Raw genomic sequence first — 18,646 nt, 5'->3', positions numbered from 1 at the left:
AGATGCATCATTCATTTGGCAAAGGTCCAATAAATAAACATTGTAGCAGATAGCGCCCCCCTTAGGCCAACAAGTGCAATTTTCAGAATGGAGCAATGAGACCGATCAGCGGCGTCCGAAATCTTGCCTACAGACAATTAAACAAATGTTGTGGCATCCTCCTTCGGCCAATCAGTGTAGGCTACTAAAATGGAGCATGACAGGCATCATTCCCTGAAGTTTCGCCAAAATCTGATCAGTGGCGTCCAAGATATTGCGTGGGTCAGACAGATGGACGGACTAATGCATAGAAGGACCGCGGGGCCAATCCATAGTCCCTCCCCCAATTTCTTTGTGGGGAACAAAAATAGGCTTAATGATGGTATGTAGTTAAGTATCAAAACTAATGCTCAATATGTGGTACGTGCACTTCATTGTTATGGCATTGCATTTCAGTGCAAGGAAACATTCAATATTAATGTATTATCATATATGGAATAAGCTATTTATAAGCTGTTGGTGATCCATTTATGCCTACGTATACGTACACAAATCTTTGCACTCACATTTTCTCGTGGAAGGAGAAGAATGTTTACTTCCTTCAAACTTCTTTGCAACTTAATAATAGATTAATTAACTTCATTTTAAAATGGGACTACCAAGGGGCTAAATTTTGTTTCTTGAAGAAAACAAACTATATGGTTAAATTGCATTTGAGAGTTTTTAATATAATAAAAAGTTGGTTAAAGGTGAAAAAGTTGAGCTGCATTTGAAAAAGTTAAAAGTGTTTACAATTTTTCCAACAGATTCTTCCATCCATTAATTTGTGTGGGGAAAATTAAGAATAAAAAATAAATACATTAAAAAGTGTAAAGCGCATTAAAAAAAAAATCATATCCCTGAAGTACCTGAACATTTAAAGTTCAGACAGAATGTCCTTGTAGAAGTGGTAAGACTCCAACATTTAGAATAATAATAAAGAAATGAAGTGACTAGCATGACAGTTTCCAGCTACTTCATTGATAAATAAATAATGACAGAAATGCAGTGAAAAACTAATTTCCCTCATTGGTGCAGAGATGCAGGTAAACAAGAGGCAAATCACTGGGCTGCAAGGGTCAGAAGGGAAGACAGGCTCGTCAACGACGAAGCGCGCTCCCGATAATAAACCTCTGACGCCTTCATCCGGGAACCTAGTACGAACTCGCTCTCCAACATGGCGGCGTCAGGTGAGGTTTATGTGGGTGAACGATCTGGGTCGGTTGTGGGGAATTTAGGGTGTATTACTTCGATACAACTTAACACATAGAGTTTGGGAAATGTTAAAGCCTCGTCGTGTTAATCTGTGTCGCTGTCCCGCGTGTATAAATAGGTCTGTTGGTTGTTTTGGCCCGGTAAAGACGCAGCGGCCGGAGCAAGGGATATGAGCGAGGCAGCGACTTGCACAATCTGAATATTTTTGCCTAGACATCACGTTGGGTCCTTCAGTAAGAAAACAATTATTGGGATGTTTGTAGTTGTCGCTTTTATTTTTTACAGCTCTTTGTATATTGGACATTGTATGCCATGTTATGAAGTGTTGCCAACTGCGGGCAGAGCTACCACATTGTGTCCGCAGCTACAGCTCGCCGTGGCGCTCAGATAAGCACCGGGCGCAAGCGCGTTTCTTGGAGGAGGGGTTGGGCCGAAGAGTCCGGGCTTCCCGAGGAATTCCCCACGTGTGCAGCTCGGGTCCCTAATATCGGTGTTTGGCGAAATGGGGCCGCTGTGCGGGTCGCATCCTAAACCCCCCTGGCAGCTAACACAACTTTGAGCCGTCCGGCTAGCTAAGTCCTGCTCCGGTGATGGCGCATTTGGGTTCTGGCGCAGCGACGAGCACTAGGCCCTAAAACCTAGCCTGCTAAGCAGGGATACTTCCCCCGTCAGCAGTCCTTTGCTGACTAAGCCCGCATAAAGACAATAGCGAGCTACTTAGCTAGGAAGCCAGTAACCGGTATGTTTAGCCTACTGTAATGGGTTGACAGCTGCTTTGCTATTCTAGCGTTAGCCAAAGTCAACACAGCCAAAAGTTACGCAGCTCCTTAGCTTGCTAATGTCATACTGCCATGAAGGGCCGAGAGCGCTACCAACAAGTAGTGTATTATGTGTTGGTGTTGGAGAGCACAAGTCGTCAGGACCACCGTGCCTGGTAATTGTAAACAGTGAGTTTGCATTATCTACCGGGCAGGAGTTGTAAACAGACCGTGTGTAGGCTTTGTGTGTGTAGGTTTTGTGTGTGTGTGTGAAAAGAATGTCCTGACAGCTGGGATTTTCACAATAAGCTTGCAGCCAGCTTTGTCGCTCCCTTTCCGCCTCGGACCAGACCAAAACAAACCAAACCTGCTCTATGAGACGAGCCGTTTGAAGCCCCCATAAGCAGCTATTAACTGTTTATTCAAACAGGCGTTATTATGAATGTTATGCAATTTGAATGTTATGAATTCTGACTGCAAGGTAAATTCCTCACACACGCAGTCAACATGCAACTTGAATGTTTGAACATGTTGCAGTGGTTACATCTGTGTCTCTTGAGATGGGCAAGCAGAGGCAATAGGCCCAAGTGTTTAGTGATTCGCGTGGTTTTTGACCTGCTGCACAGTGGCAGTTGCACAGGCAGACCACTCCCTGTGTGGAGTGGATCAATGGGTGCAGGGCAGATCTAGGGCCTGTCCGGCTTTGACCACATGTTGGACCAGGAATCCTCCAATAGGAAAGTAAGACAGTGTTTTCCTTATCATGGCTGGCACATTGCAGTCTCCTTATCTGGCCTGGATGGACCACAGCTCACCGCAACACTGCAAATGGAGTGTTTGTCCACACTGCATCTCCATGCAGCTGTCCGCACAAGTGGAGGCATGCACAGGCCTTTTCAAAACCCAGACACTTGACGTGTTGGTGTAGTCAAAGAATGGGGATTGTTGTGGTGTCTTTCAGTGGTGCAACATGTCACTACTTTACCAGGACTTATCTGTACACAATATACTCTTGTGATCTTGTAATGTTCAAGATCAGCCAAGTTTATAGCTGGGTTCAAATCTAAGCCAATGAAGACACATCGACTGTCACTGGCTTGTAGTTTGACTCCCAAAATGTCCTGTAAACATCAACCGCTTACACAAGGGATGTCCATTCATGACATCTGCTACTATTCCCAAGCTCACTGTTTGTTTGTTTGTTTTTTGTTTTTTTACCATTTCTAGTTTGCAAACAAGTGGGTTCAATTCATCAATTTAAGCAATGTTTTCTAAGTTTTTAAATGGTTCTAATGCCTCATAGTCTTGTATTAAAGAAAGGATGGAGGTGAAGATCAAGGCATTGAGGACTTTTTTTTTTTTTTTTACCCGACAGACATATGCTTAACTGACCTGTGGTCTTCCGTGTGTGTGTGTGTGTGTCTGGCCTCCCTCCAGCTAAGAAGAAGAATAAGAAGGGGAAGACCCTTACCCTGACTGACTTTCTGGCTGAGGACAGTGGAGGCAACGCCCCGGCCCCTAGCTACCCGCCCAAGTCCACCAGCTGGGCAGATGAGACCGACGACCTGGACGGAGATGGTGAGCACACCAAATACACACACACACAAAAATCCATGTCTTGGATTAGGGATGGTAAAATGAATATCATCATGTTCTCTCTCTCTCTCTCTCTCTCTCTCTCTCTCTCTCTCTCTCTGAGAATGCTGATAAATTGGTAGTACTAGTACTCAAATTTGTGTTTTGAGGTCAGGGTTTAATGTTTGCAGGGTTTCCCATTAATGTATTAAACTGTGGCACACCGCCACAGTTTAATACATTAATTAATTTCTGCCGCCACAGTTTCACGTCGCTGAGAAAGAAAATGTTGCCGTTGTTATTAGTAGTTTTACTATTGTTTTTGCGGTCTTTGCCTTCATAAAACTCAGTCTCCTCTCAAGGGGCTGTCCCTCCCCCCCTGCTTTGGCAGGTGCTGCTAAACACACCCTCATCCCAATATGTGCGAAATGAGACTCAAACACGTGCATACGCGCGCACGCACACACACTACGTGATACTGCAGATGTCTCTCAACGAAGCACAAGCCACGACCTGGAACGCATTTGTAGCAGGCCCATTCACACAAAGAGTGACAACTATAAAGATAACTATAAACTATAATGATATGCTGTTGCTCAAGCTTTCACACTACAACGATATTGGTGCCAAATATTCGGAGAAAACAATGGAGCTTTATCAACGTGCTTTTATTTTACTCGCTCTCTAAATAAATAACGACAGAGCCGATGGATTTGGGTTCATGAATTGCCGCAAAAGATAGAGGAGCCAGCAGAATCAATAATGCTCTTATATGGAGCTTTCATTAAATTATTGTGCTTTGTTTATATGAGAGCTAATTGTACTAATGGCCACTAAGTGAAGCTATTCATTTCTTTACCAGTAGGAGACTCTGCACACCATGTCTACTGTGGATCAAAGAGTAAAGTCCCTTGTAGCCCATGTTGAGAGAAACACCTGTAACTTCACCGTGGCTAAAAAGGTTTCAACAGGCTACTGGAGACACATGTTGTTACCACCCGGTCATATTATAAAACCATAGGATAACAGCGCATTTGTCGTCAGGTTGGCCAAGACATGGTGCTATTTTGTTTAGCTAGCAAAAGTTAGCGAGTTAACTAGCTTCCAGGTCAGTAAACTGCCATACCGCTAATCCCAAGAGCTCTTCCGATTCCGACCGGTATGTCACGTTTCTTTTCAACATTTTTAGAGGCGATGGTCTTTGTAAATAGCGCCGGGGTCCTCTGGACTTCTGTCATCAGTTCCTCAGCAGCAGCTCCGTCACTGCAGTGAACTAATGAATTCTCCCAACCCATCCTTTGTAGAACTCTATCAAATCGCAGTATGAGTGAAAATGCAACGTGAATGTATCCCAACATTCATGCGACTCAACCAATATTTTTAGCTGCATGCTTACACCCTATTTTTTGCTGTATGTTTACACCCTTTACTTAAACAAAACAGGAGATGATGAGAAACAACCAACATCAGAGGTAGCATGGTAATAGTAGAGCAAGAGCGAATTTTTAGGAAAATATAACTCCACAACATAAATATATGCATTAATCAATAACAAAATTACTAATGACAAAATTCTGTGGGAAACACTGATTTGTCTATTGAGTTGTTCTCATGCAGTTTCTGACCTTCATTCAACCCATTCAGAATATGTTGTAGACAGATGTGATCAAGAACACACAAAAGCCAGAAAAGAGAAATCCCTAACCGAAAATAATTGGCCGTTGTATGCCCCCAAAACCCTGAAATCCTAAGAAGAAGAAAAAAACCACTGGTTTAAAGAAATTCTGCTGTAGTCATAAACTGGGGATCCCGTGGTGGTTTTCACCCTCAGATTCTCTCATGGTCAAGGAAACATTAATTCTTAGTTAATCCATGCCACGGCAGTGTTTTGTGTAGCTGATTAAGCCAATGTGCATGGAACTCATCGTGGAACAAGCATTTTTTGGAAGTACCATCTTGGTCTTTCTGTCAAGTCTTGTCAAGGTATAGCCTACAGCATTATTACAAAGGTCAGGCAGAGCAGGAACCCATGTAGAAAGCTAAATACACTTTCTTCAATACACTTAAATAAGTTAAGTCTGCTGAACTATTAGGACATTTAAGGCAAATGAAAGGTTATCCATTTTGGGGTCAGTGTTACTTGTACTGAGTCATTTTTTCACAGAGGTTGGACATTGGCTGTAGCTTAACATTATTAGTGTTGTGTGTATGTGAGTGTTAGTATATGTGTTTTTGAATATATGTTTATTCAAAAAGATTCACTGTTGCAAAATTTGCATTGCTCCATGTTGCCCTCTGTAGAATTGTTGCCATTTGCTTATCTGCAAGTCTCAGAAAGCAGGAAATGAGGACTTGAATTTTAATTCAAGGGGCAAGCATCAAAGGAAAAATGAACAGCTGTTGTTAATGAAGTAAGTGGTAAATTTTGGAGATTAGGAGTAATTGTTTAAAACTCTCCCTCCTCTCATCTCCCCATCTCCCCAGTCTCCACTTCCTGGCATACGGAGGAGGATACATACCGGGCACCGCCCATTGACCGCTCCATCCTGCCCACGGCGCCGCGCTCGGCCCGTGAGCCCAATATCGACCGGTCCCGACTGCCCCGCAGCCCACCTTACACGGCCTTCCTGGGCAACCTGCCCTATGATGTCACCGAGGACTCCATCAAAGACTTCTTCCGTGGCTTGGCCGTAAGTGTCACAAACACATAAATATGCAGCGTAGAGGATATAATACCTGTATTCATAGCACTTGGAGCTGCCACACCTCACTGTTTTGTAAGGCACCACCAAAGCGCCTCTGAAAGTGAAACCCAGCTGACTGTTTCAAACTATTGCTCTCAACAGGAACTTTGATCAGTGCACTTATCTGAAAATCTAGTCAAGTTGCCTGTCGTCCGTAATGTGAATGTTTTCTTACTGTGTGAAGTGTTTTGGTCCCCACTGACACATTGCCCTTGGGACTAGTTTACACACTGGAGGAGCAGTTGAGTGATAAGAACAGGCCACACAGGTCACCCTGGTTCACGATTTCCCTAAATCTATAGAAGGAAGCTTAAGGAGGGCATAATGTTGCTCAGCCTGTTTGGCAGTGTGCTAAAACATTGCCGGGGCTTTATGCTTGATCATGCCTTCCCTGTTTTTCAGGGGCTATTGAGTTCCTCTTGCTAGTTTGTCATTTACTTTTCCTGCAGATCGCCCAGTGCTCTCATATACTGTTATTTTGCCCAGTACTCTCATATACTTTTATACACGCACACAAAATCATACACATAAACACACACATGCAACCTCTGACCTCATATCTTAAAAATTGTGATGCATTTGCTCTGTTTTTATCTGTTTATGTTCTTTGTCGCTCCCTAATAGGGCTGCACGATATTGGAAAAAACTGACATTGCAATATTTTTTTTTTCTGCAATATATATTACAATATGAAAAAATACAGGAATTTTCACCAAATGACTTGAATAGCTCTATCAAGCCTTGACCCTTTAAGAAGGTGGCCTTGTGGGTAACCTGCGCGGGTGACGTAGTAGGAAGTGAGTGTGTTTTTAGCTTTAGCCGTAGCCAGAGTGAGTTGCAGGATGCTAAGTGAGTAAAGTTAGCATAGTTAGCGGGAAAAGAGCTTAGAACGTCACCGAGAGGCCGTGCATTATGTTCGCTGCTGTACCGAAATAAAGTGCCAGTTCTCCACTGCAGAGTTGGTCCGGACTCTTAGTAAAAAGCTTGTTACCAGCTACGAGCCAGGCTAAGCTAAAATAGGCTAGCACAACACCAGAGGCTTCCCAACTACGGTTCGGAGCCGCGACAGCTGGAAAGGTAACATACGCTACTCTTATAACAAACCCTTAAATCGGAGTAAATTATGTTATATCAGACAGACTTCTCTTGTAGATTAGTCATGGAAAATGAGAACCGTGCGAGTTTTCCTTTTGTATCAAGCAGCAAAAAAGTTGTAGCATGACGTGTTTGAGTTAATTTGCCTTACTTGACATCGCACGTCCTGCGATGTGACTATTGCGCATACGCACATCGCAATGACGATGCTGAAACGATATATGTGACCTGCTCTATCATTTTCAGTCACATTGACCCCTCAAAGCATTTTGAGTTTAATACACTGTTGGAAAGAGGAGAATTTAAGCTTTCTGGTGATATCAAAATTATCTTTGTACTCCAAAGATTGAGTGAGATGCACCCCTTGATGTCTTGACTGTTTCCAAACGATGTTTTTGAGAAAAAGGGCCTCAAAGTTTGAAGTCAATTCTGAGACATTTATTCAAATAAAGAAATCATTCAAACATAACATAACATACTAACATTACATTTGCAGTCTTGAGTGCCCATACGTACACAGACACGCACACACACACACACACACACACACACACACACACTCAAGCAGATATGCATGGACACATAGTAAGGGAGAGAGGGACGGGGAGAAGTGTTGCCAGGTTCTTAGCGACAAAACCCTCCCAGTGCCAATTAAACCCAACCCATAAACAGCCCAATGATCAACGAAACTAGTCCAAAATAACAAACCAATAACAAAACTCCACAATACAACCCTGACAAACTTTATAAACAGTGTTTTAAGTCCTACAGCATTTATAACATTGCCAAGTAACGTTACATTGAAAACTGCGAACCTGGCAACATGAGGAATGCGAGCTTTGTTGACAAATTAAGCTAGTAGTTCTGCTTGTCACCCTACCTTTATAAGCTTCAAAACTATATTTCGCGTTTGAATTTCACAATAATCTTTACACAGAATGAAAGCCAAGGCTTTATTTTATTAAAATCTGATGAAACCCCAAAACAGCCAAAAATCGATCTTTTCTCATAAAATCACGTTTATCCACAAATGCGCCGTTGCGACTTCCGACTGAAAATTATAGAGCGGGTCACATATCGTGCAGCCCTACTCCCTAAAGCACCTAACAATGAGCCTGTTTTGTTAAAAGCGCTTTATAAATATCTTTTAAATGTCCCAAAATGGACTAGCCAGTGAATAAAGGCTTTTAAATAATTTGTCACAAAGAATTGCCTTGGTACCTTTCTTGAATATGTCGTTTTTTCCCCAACCGAAGAGCACCATCACTTTTGTGAGTAGTACCCATTGGAGCACTTTTTTCTCTTTATTGATGCTTTATAAATAAATTTGACTTAACTTGACTGATAGATCTAGGATTCAAATTTTGAATGACAAGAGTTTCCCAACAGCATTTTAGCGCTAAGATAATTGTTGCTCTGTGAGACACAGTCCCAGTCACTGGACATCATGGTAGCGATGGACCTTTTTCCAAGTTTAATAGAAATTCTCTCCACCGTGTTTCTTCATTCCCTTATTCCCTTCATTCTTTCATCACTACCAATTTCTTCCCTATTCTCCACTTGTATGCATACTATGCTATTTTCTCCTCCTTTTAGGGTGAAATGTACGCTGCTACATTAGGACGGAGGGAGTCATGTTTGGCTGATCTCAGATCAGTCCTGTCCCCATTTCATAAGTTGTTGTGTCACTTTTTTCGTCTCCAGATCAGTGCAGTGCGTCTGCCCCGGGAGCCGAGTAACCCAGAGAGGCTGAAGGGCTTTGGCTATGCTGAGTTTGATGACGTGGATTCCCTCCTGAGGGCCCTTAGTCTCAACGAGGAGGTGAGAGGAAGCAACGAGAACCTGGTTTTGTGTTTTTTGCATAACGTAACTAGACCTGAATTAATTAATTTAAGATTTGCACCATAGTTTTATTACACAATAAATCATGTTAGGATTTGCTACAGGGCTTCATTGCTTAAAGATAGATATAGAAATATAAATGCAATAGAAATTACATGGTAGCACAGTCAAACGGCTTGCTGCTATATGTAAATAAATGAAAATGTGGTGTCATATGGTTTAAAATGAGTGAATTATACTGGAGAATGACTATTCATATTTGCTCCCTCTACTTGTTTGTGCCTGCAGAACCTGGGAAACCGAAGGATCCGTGTGGATATTGCAGACCAGTCTAATGACAAGGGTACGTTACTACTATTCAAAACGTATAGGGAAGGCATCACATCTGACCAACAATAACTGGCCTTTTTTTGGTATTTTTTATTTTTTTTTGGGGGGGGCAGTAGATTAACAAGTACCCCAAACAAACTCTCATGTCTGCCTCTCAAGCAATTGAACAAACAGCAGTCTTTCTTTTACGTCCCCATAATTAGGCTAATACACACTGTAACAAACAAAACCTAACCTCTCTTCTGCACACCTCAGAGAGAGACAATGGACCTATGGGCGGCCGAGACAGGGGTGGACGCATGGCGGACATGGGTCCCGACAAGACAGACAGCGACTGGCGGGCCCGGCCCAGTGCAGACGCTGATGATGGACCTCCCAAGAGAGATGATGCCTTCGGAGAGAGTGAGTCACACCTAGCTTTGTTTATGCTTTATCATCCATAGTTGATTTGCATATGATCCCAGGATGGTTCTCAGTAGTGGTTTTGGATAGATGGCACCTATTTCTTAGTCCCAATGATGTCAGTCCTGATCGATTTAGGAAAAGACCAATGATACATTCACATCCTATGCAAATTTTGGTTGGAACAGTTTGTAAGGTCAGAGTAACCATCAAACTTGTTGGAAACTGTCTGAGCAAGATGGAATGTTTTTTCCTCCGATTTGGCTTCAAACTCATGATAATGCTCATATTTTTTGCCAAACTAACTTCTCAGCTGTAAAACATGAACTCAAACACTTAATATTGCAATGTCACCCACAAAAAATTGACAAGTATCTTGGGCAACCTTTGCTATGCCTGCCATAACATTTTACATGTCCAAAAGTGATAATTATGTATTGTTTATCTAAAATATTTTATTCCTTGTGCTGACAGCAAAAATGGGTGCATTGCTTCAATTTAGTTTATTTCTGCTTTTGTTGCTTTAGATTTCATAAATTGGGGTCTACCAACACATTTGCAAGTTGTATGTATGGCATGTAAGCAAATCTGAATGGTTTTGTTTTCCGCCACCATGGTACTTGGTATGCGGGACATTATGTCATCATGGGGCTGTCTGTGTATAGACACGTTCTTGTGAAGATAATAACTCAAGAACAATACAAGATAGAGACTTCATACTGGCACCACACGTTCCCCCTATAGTGTAGATGATTGATGAGATTTTGGAGCCCCTTGCTGCATAAATTAGCATATTAATGAGGAAAAACTGATTTTCTTAAAACCACTGTAACTCCTTAATGCTTAATGGAGTTCATATTCATATCGCCATTGTGTTATGTGAAGACAAGTGTGTTGACATAGAAATATTTGCAAATAATGCATTAATTAGCTTAATTAATGACCTCATTGGCATAAATGGTAATGTCTAATATATCATGGTGATATGGTGACAAGTTAATATTTTGAAACTCCTGCTTATCATGTGAAACAGGATAAAGTTTACAAAGTACCTAGGCTCTTGGTGAAGGACTTCTTGGACTCTTGATCCGGTGCAGTAGCACGTGTGGTTGGTTCTGGTGTATTGATGATTGTTCTCTTATGATGCCTGCAGGATCTCGAGACCGCTACGAGTCAGACCGTTATAGAGATGGGCCCCGGCGGGACAATGACCGCAATGACGGAGGAAGAGACCGCTTCCGGGATCGCTATGATGACAGGGATCGCAGGGATCGCTATGACGACAGGGACCGCAGAGACTATGACAGGGGAGGTGAGTTGTTTGGGCCCCATGTTGGGTGGATGACATGAGGGATTTAGATCCATCTGGCTTTGTCACAGATAGCTAGGCTTCCCGATCTCAAAATCTAAAAATGTTATTGGATTACATGACAGAATAACAACTGGTTTCTGTCAATTGCACGCGGCACAACAGCACACCCCCAGCCTGATTGCCCTGCTGCACACCTGAACCTTGATTAGGATTGGGGCTGGTGGCTGCATTTCAAGTTTCCAATATCTTACCTATTCTGGTTTCATCTGTTCCTCATTGTCTTTGTGTCTCTCCTGTCCTCCCTGCCATCTCCCAGGTTTCGACTCTCGCAGTGGTGGGGGTCGTCGTGCCTTTGGCAGTGGCTTCCGCCGCGACTATGACGACAATCGGAGTAGCAATGACCGTTATGGAGACCGGGATCGCTATGGCGAGCGTGAAGACCGGTTCGAGAGACGGGATGAGAGGCGCGAGGAGAGAGGTGAGGGTAAAGTGAAATCTATAAAATACTCCCATCTTTCAATATTGTTTATGATGTCTTGATGAATTCTTGTCTGATATTCTTGTTTTGATAGTTTCACACAATAAATTGCCTGAATTCACAGTTTGAAGAGGAGAGTATACCATAACCACACCATATTGACCTTATCTTCTTCTGTTCTCTCTCCAGCTCCCCTGCAGAGGCCCAAGTTGAACCTGAAGCCTCGCAGCGTGCCCAAGGAGGAGGAGCAGGGTGGGGGTGGTGGCGGTGCCCCAGCACCCGCCCCCAGCTCTGGCAGCAGGGCCTCGTCCATCTTTGGCGGGGCTAAGCCAGTTGACACAGCGGCCAAGGAGCGGGAGGTGGAGGAGAGGCTGAAGAAAGAGCAGGAGAGGCTGCAGAGGCAGCTGGAGGAGGACAAGAACCGAGGCCCCGAGCGAAAGCCCCGAGACAGAGACAGGTGAGAGGTTGACTGCTAACATTTAGTTGTTACACTGTTTATAAAGCAGGTAGATATGGCAGCATGTTGATTTAAAATTGTCAAGCCCAATGACATGATGGGCCATGAAGACATTTTTGATCTAGGTGGAAGCAATCCAATTTGGGTTATTTTATATAATGAAATGATAATCAAAATAAAATTATGAACTTTATATTCCATGTTCTCAGAGGAGTTGGTTGCAGTCAATCCTGTTACAGTTAATCCTTTCAATGAGTAGAATATATTTCAGGGAAGACTTTGGTAACCTTTTCTCTTCTGTTTTCAGGGACCCAAGCTGGCGGACTGAGGAATCCCATACTGAGCGATCTCGTACAGGAAGTGAGTCATCACAGCAAGGAAGCACTTCTGGAAGAGGTGAGATATCTGCATTTAATCAGTCTTTATTTCTATAGATCATTTTATTTAATGATCTAATGTAATGTAATTCAAGGTACCTAACAGAGAAATTTAGCAAAGAGCTTGAATAAAATGGACTATAATAGCAATGGTATAAAAAGTTATACACGATTGAGAAATAAAAGAAGACAGAGAAATGTTGGTGTTGAAGCAAAACATTGAGATATTAATGGAATAAGAAAGATGGTGCTTTTTCATAACCCATTTTACTGTGTACAGGCAACCATATTTAGTCTGTTTTTAGCCATTTCTTCTCACTACTACCTTACTTAAACAACGTCCTCCTCTTGTCCTCCACCAGTCTCACGCCGTCGAGAGAGCGAGCGCTCAGTGGAGAACGAAGTGTTCAGTGGGAGGGAAGATGAGCCCTCATCCCCTGGCTCCTCCCCGCGGCCCCCCTCTACCAGCTCCTCCAAGGAGCCGCTGAAGGTGATGCCTGCGCCCCCTCCCAAGGAGAATGCCTGGGCCAAGCGCAGTGCGGTCAGTGCAGGCTCCAGCGAGGGGGATGGCCGTCCCCCAGTCTCCCCGAGTGGCACAACGCCCCCCAAGCTCAGGTCAGAACACAACTCAGATGTGTCGGGTAGTCATGTCAGGAAAATGCTGTTCAGAAGTAGCCATTTTCATTCTATTTCAGGATTTTCTTGAGGGAGAAACAAGTGCTTTTTAAGCACAGATGGTTGAACAGACACTTCTCTGCTCATACAAAATGTAACCACCATTAGCTTGTGATCCTAGCTGACATTTTTAGGTTTTGTGTTTTCTCTGACTGTTCTTTCTTTCTCTTTAGCTCCTCAAGTTCTGCGGATGAAAAAGGATCTGGAAAAGGTAAGGTCCACTAATGAGTGGTGTGCACGCTACGATGGGGATTTTTCCCTAACCGAACCTCAGTGCTGACCAATTAAGCCGTATCATCTCTGAGTGGGACTCACAAATTAGTCTTGTGTTCTCCCTCCAACCCCCATGTCATAGTACCTTCCATAATTTCCACGTTCTTGTACCCTTAAGATTGTGGATTAGGCTGAACCTTTTACACAGTTTCCCTTTGCTCTTATTTCTAGGGAAATGGTACAATTTTTATTGCACTGTTTAAAAAGTTGAAGAAGCTAGGCCTTCATGCAACCAAAAAACTCCTTGCTGATGCAATGACAAAATATGAGACAATGGAGACAGATTTGAATCTTTAAATTTAAAGTTCCCTCTTCAACTTGAGTACATGTTTTCTGAATGTGTGCATTTGTCAAGGAGATAAAGTCAACGTAGGAATGGGCAGCCCTCATGGTAGGAGCCATGGTCCACAAGGTACACAGGGTCTGCTTGTTAACCCTGGACTTGTTCGATAGATCTATTAGGAGTGGCGATACAGGCAGAAACCTGCTCACTAAATCTGCCTGCTGAACGAGAACAAGGCCTTCGTTCAGGTTTTTTTATTTCAACTTTTTTCCCAATGAAATTTCTTTTTTGTCCAAATATGAAGATATTGGGCAGCAGACTCCGCAGCCACTGAGGGAAACTGGATTCCACGTCGCATTCAAGAAAGTGTGAACCACGCATTTGACCCTGCATCAGTAACTAAGGCTTCTTGAATCCAACCCAGTGGCTTTTGTATGCTCCAGTGTGGTGTGAGTGTAGTCTACTGTAGAAAGTCCACCAACCTCCTCTTCCTCAACTGTCTGGCCTCTCCTTACAGATGAGAACAAGGCTGATGGTCTGCGTCGGGACCGGGGCGCCCAAAGGGGGCGAGGGGGGGCTGCGGGGCCTGCAGCGGGGCGGGGCCGAGGAGAGGGGCCCAACAAAGACCGGCGAAGGGAGGCAGACAGGTCAGCCAACCAAAGCTAGCAAACTCCACATTAGCAAGACTTAAAGGAAAAATCCACCCTAAAACACTTTAACACTTGGAAAACAGCCAAAGGTGATGCACCTTGCATTTCTGGGTCCATTTTGTTGTTTGGTGGTGTATTTTTCTCTTTTCGTGGATAATTGGCCAAACGTAGACGGCGACGCTGCAATGGAGTTTAATAGGGGAAGTAAATTCTTCTAAAACATCAACAGTAAATGTCAGATTTTGGTCTCAGTCCCTCAGAATCAAAGAGCTTCTTTCTAGAGCCGCCATTTTGAACCAACGTTCAACAGTTACATAGGGAGAAATCCATCGCAGAAGAGGCAGAGAGACCAATTTCTCCATCGAGACTCAATCATCCATCATGCAAGGCATTTGCGCAAGGGGCGCAACTCTCACTTTTTCTCCACTGGCAACAACAGCTAGCACCAGTTGGGGGGGTAATGGGGAACACTTCATCACAGAATTACTCTTGGAATGCGTTGAACATCACAGATTGGTGATGTATGAGTGTTGGAGTATCCAAAGGTGGATTTTTCCTTTAAGACTGATTCAATAGTTAGAATCAGGGTGGGAAATTAACCTTTTGATCCACTAGCCACTGTGTCTGGTAGATTCCTAAATTCTATCAGCCACTCACATCTTTACCAGCCACTTTTTAAAATAATTGTTGATGGCTAAATATGACTAAAAAAACAAAACATAAGCCACATGTTATAGGCTATAGTTTTTTGTTTTTATTGAAGTAAGTTGACAATGATGCAACACTTAAAGCATGACAAAAAGATGCTGCTTAAATGTAAAATAAACTCGTTCAAGACAGCACAGAGAGCAGCACTTAACTGCTTTGAATGTTATTACAGTCTTGCCTTGCTCGTCATGTCACCACTTCATTGAAATATCGCATTTTGTTCTTTAGCCCCAATGTCTCCTCATTCGCTTGCTGCAACGCACCACCTCTCTTATTATCTGTATGTGCTGGCCTCTTAACTCCAACTACATGTTGCCCCACTGCTTCCAGTCGGACAGTCTTACCTAGTCTCAGGTAGACTAGTTAACCTGACTTGGTGGGCGGTAAGGCTGCCCTGTTTAATATTTTCCTAGATAACGAGATGTCATTTCAAAACAGTTTGTTTTGAAACAAAGTTGCAAGTGTGGTGCCTGGGAGTGTCCATGGGAAATAAATAAAGGCATATTTTGGACGCAAACAGAGGGTAGTGTGTCACTGTGGGAGCTTCATAACGGGTTTATTTACCAGCCACAAATTCACCCACATTTGGCGTGTGGTGGGTGTTAATTTTCCACCCTGGTTAGAACATGGGCTCTAATCTTAATCGTTGGTGAAGTTATGGCACTGTTGTCTTGATGGTAAGAAACAGAAGTATGAAGTAAAAGACTTAGTTTTTGTTGTGTGTGGCCTGTGGTTTCTGTTGTCTGGAAAAATAAGGAATTGATAAGAGAAGTCTTTAGGGTTATGCTTTGAGTTGAGCGTTTTTGAGGATTTGTTATGTTAATTCAGATTTGTGTGTTGATAGTTCTAGTTAATCTAGGGTCTAGGTTCCTAGATTAAGGTGTTGACCAACGTGTAGATGTTCATTTACAGATTATGGAGGGGTGAAAATTTATAGTGCTTTTGTTTCTGTCCTGTTTGTTTTGAGAATTGGTAAAAATCCAAATATAACGGCATAGTTTTTTGGGTCCAGTTGGTGCTTTTCTTTGATCTGTGTTGGTGTTTGTGCACTCACAGCAAGCTGCAAGCTTCAAGCTCCTAGTGCTCAGCCTAGCCAGTAAAGTTTAACCTCTGTGTCCATTCTGATTGTAGAAAGGACAACAGAAGAGACCGAGACTCAAGACCCCCACCAGAGCCAAAGAAATTCGAAGAAACTCCAACCCCTGTAAGTCCTGGACTCGGTGACGTCAATGTCTGACTCACCCTCACCCCTCCACAGTATAATTCTTCAGTACAGTCTTTTGCTGAAGCACAGAGCCTCCCCTGTACCGATGTAGTTGTCCAAAACATTTAGTTTTGTATTGGAAAAACAGCCCATCTTCAATTGGGAAAACCCTTTCCCCCAAATGTCAATTCGCGTTGGCTTCAGTCCTGTAAAGCTCCTCATGGTTTCATCTTTCCTCTTGCATATACTATGTTTGCTTTTAGCATCTTAAGCTGCTGTATTGATTCTCCTCTTCTCTTTTATGCTCTGTCTTTTTTTAGAAGTTCAGCTCAGCCAGTAAATACGCCGCTTTGCTAATGGACGGAGAGCAAGGAGATGACGTCGAGGACGTTGAATAAAGAGAGAAAATAATGAGAGAAGACCTGCGAGAAGAGGAAAAAATGGTGAACGAAGAAAAAATCACATAAAATAAGAAAAAATCTCCTCACCTGGAATAGGCTCCTGGGAGGGCATCACTCCTCCCTCCTTTCCTCCTTCAAACCTATCCCCCAGAAAACCACCCATCCTTTCTCCCCTTCCCCACCTTCAGGACTTTTCAGTTTCTAAAAGAATAGTCACATACTGGACTTGTTTTAAATGGAAAAAGGAGTAGCTGACACATGGAAAAAAGATGGATAAAATTGAATTAATTGTAATAAATAAATGGAAAAAGTGGGGAAAAAATGAATTTGTATATTTGTGGATCACAGGTGCGGTAAAGTTAGCTACAGAAGTTGTAGCTTACTAAATGGAAGTTCTTTTTTTATTTTTATCAAACTTATTAGACTCATTGACTTGCATAATTCAGTTCCACTGCATAACTCCTATTCATTATAAGCCCTTTTTATACATTAGTGAATAATTTAATATTATGAAATGATTTGTAATTGATTTCTTGGCTAATTTATTCATGCAAATTGGTAGAGTTGTCTTCCATCGCTAACAATCATGAATGTTGAAAGTGGCTATTAATTTACAAAATATTTGTCAAACATGTATCCATCATTCAACAAATTGTTGGTTTTCTGATGATTGAATTTGTTCTGAGCTATAGGATTCAGACAGTTACACAGGACTGTGTAACACAGGAGTGACTTGCATATCAAGACTCTGAAAGAAATGTTTGCCGCCACCGCAGGATTCTCACCCAGAGAATCAATCCAGTGCCATCACTATTATCCCCAATCATGGTGCACATGTTCCAATGTTTCTACACCTGCTGATGAAATGATATCAATTAAAGGGTCATATGGTCTCGTTTCCAGTCACCTAATATTCACCACAGCTGTTACAATGAGGTGGGAAAGCTAAACTTTTGGGGAAGGTGTAGAGTTGCCTATGGGAGGGTGTGAGGATTACTATGAGATTACATTAACTTGTCTTCCAATTTGCAATAAATTGGGGTCGTTATGTACATTCATAATGTATGTGGTCATTGTATATCTATGTGTTATTGGGTGGCTCCAGGCCAAGGGTTAAAAAACCTAACGGCAAAAGCACATTATGTGGCTTATTTTTGCTTAATGGAGTTATGTTTAGACATTTTTCATAGGGCTTATACTACAACATGCCACTCTTTTGCTGTATTGTTTCAACATCCTGCAGGAATTCACCTGAGTACATTATACACTAGTCTATCTCGTGAATAACTGCCAATTTACTCAGTGATCCCTGTGTGCTGTATGAAATAACAATTTCAGTGTCAGGGTGGGGGATTACATCACCAGACACGTCACCTCTATGTGCAACAGCAAACTATTTTTCTTTACTTATTGTTCTCCTGGTGTGGTCCCAGAGTGAGACAATTTCCACAGTGTTTCTTCAGTGAGATCACTCTCAACCCCCTGCTGAGGGCTGGACTCCAGGTGGCAGCTGGTCAGGGTCCTGCTGAGCCTCCCATCTCTCTCTCTCTCACACACACACACACACACACACATACACAACATTCACTCTGCTTTAGGACAGGATTGTTCCAGACCCCTTAACAGAAACGGATATCAGCATGTTTGACCCTAGGAATGCTGACTGACAACAGGTTCAGCTCGCCTAGACGTGTGTGTGTGTATTGGGCGGTGAAAAGCTCAAAGAATTGAAGTGTGTGTCAGTCCCACTCTCAAGTCACCCACACCAGCTAATATAGATTTACCTATCTAATTAATGTGCGTCAACCATGGATTCAAGGTGTCAGCATGTAATAATCATCACTCCTAT

The 18,646-nt window shown here is 42.7% G+C and overlaps 1 protein-coding gene across 5 annotated transcripts; it reads left to right on the top strand.

The window, feature by feature from the left end:
- The first annotated feature begins 1,170 nt into the window (after positions 1-1,170).
- On the top strand, positions 1,171-17,862 carry eif4ba (eukaryotic translation initiation factor 4Ba). 5 transcript variants are annotated; one of them, XM_071894495.2, is made up of 15 exons: positions 1,171-1,208; positions 3,429-3,569; positions 6,051-6,256; positions 9,110-9,226; positions 9,536-9,590; positions 9,833-9,979; positions 11,133-11,291; positions 11,608-11,769; positions 11,959-12,226; positions 12,534-12,622; positions 12,966-13,218; positions 13,452-13,489; positions 14,352-14,481; positions 16,324-16,396; positions 16,717-17,862. In XM_071894495.2, exons 1-15 carry the CDS (start codon positions 1,196-1,198, stop codon positions 16,792-16,794), a joined length of 1,929 nt encoding a protein of 642 aa, XP_071750596.1. In that variant the 5' UTR covers positions 1,171-1,195; the 3' UTR covers positions 16,795-17,862. The 5 variants fall into 5 exon arrangements, with proteins under 5 accessions (XP_071750596.1, XP_071750595.1, XP_071750597.1 ...); XM_071894494.2 differs by having other exon boundaries at positions 11,608-11,775; XM_071894496.2 differs by lacking the exon at positions 14,352-14,481 and having other exon boundaries at positions 11,608-11,775.
- The last annotated feature ends 784 nt before the right edge of the window (positions 17,863-18,646 follow it).

Source organism: Centroberyx gerrardi, chromosome 5 (assembly GCF_048128805.1).
Source record: "Centroberyx gerrardi isolate f3 chromosome 5, fCenGer3.hap1.cur.20231027, whole genome shotgun sequence".
NCBI classification, from domain to species: Eukaryota; Metazoa; Chordata; class Actinopteri; order Beryciformes; family Berycidae; genus Centroberyx; species Centroberyx gerrardi.
The sequence above is the reverse complement of the archived record's forward strand: the minus strand, read 5'-3'. Positions and strand labels throughout refer to the sequence as shown.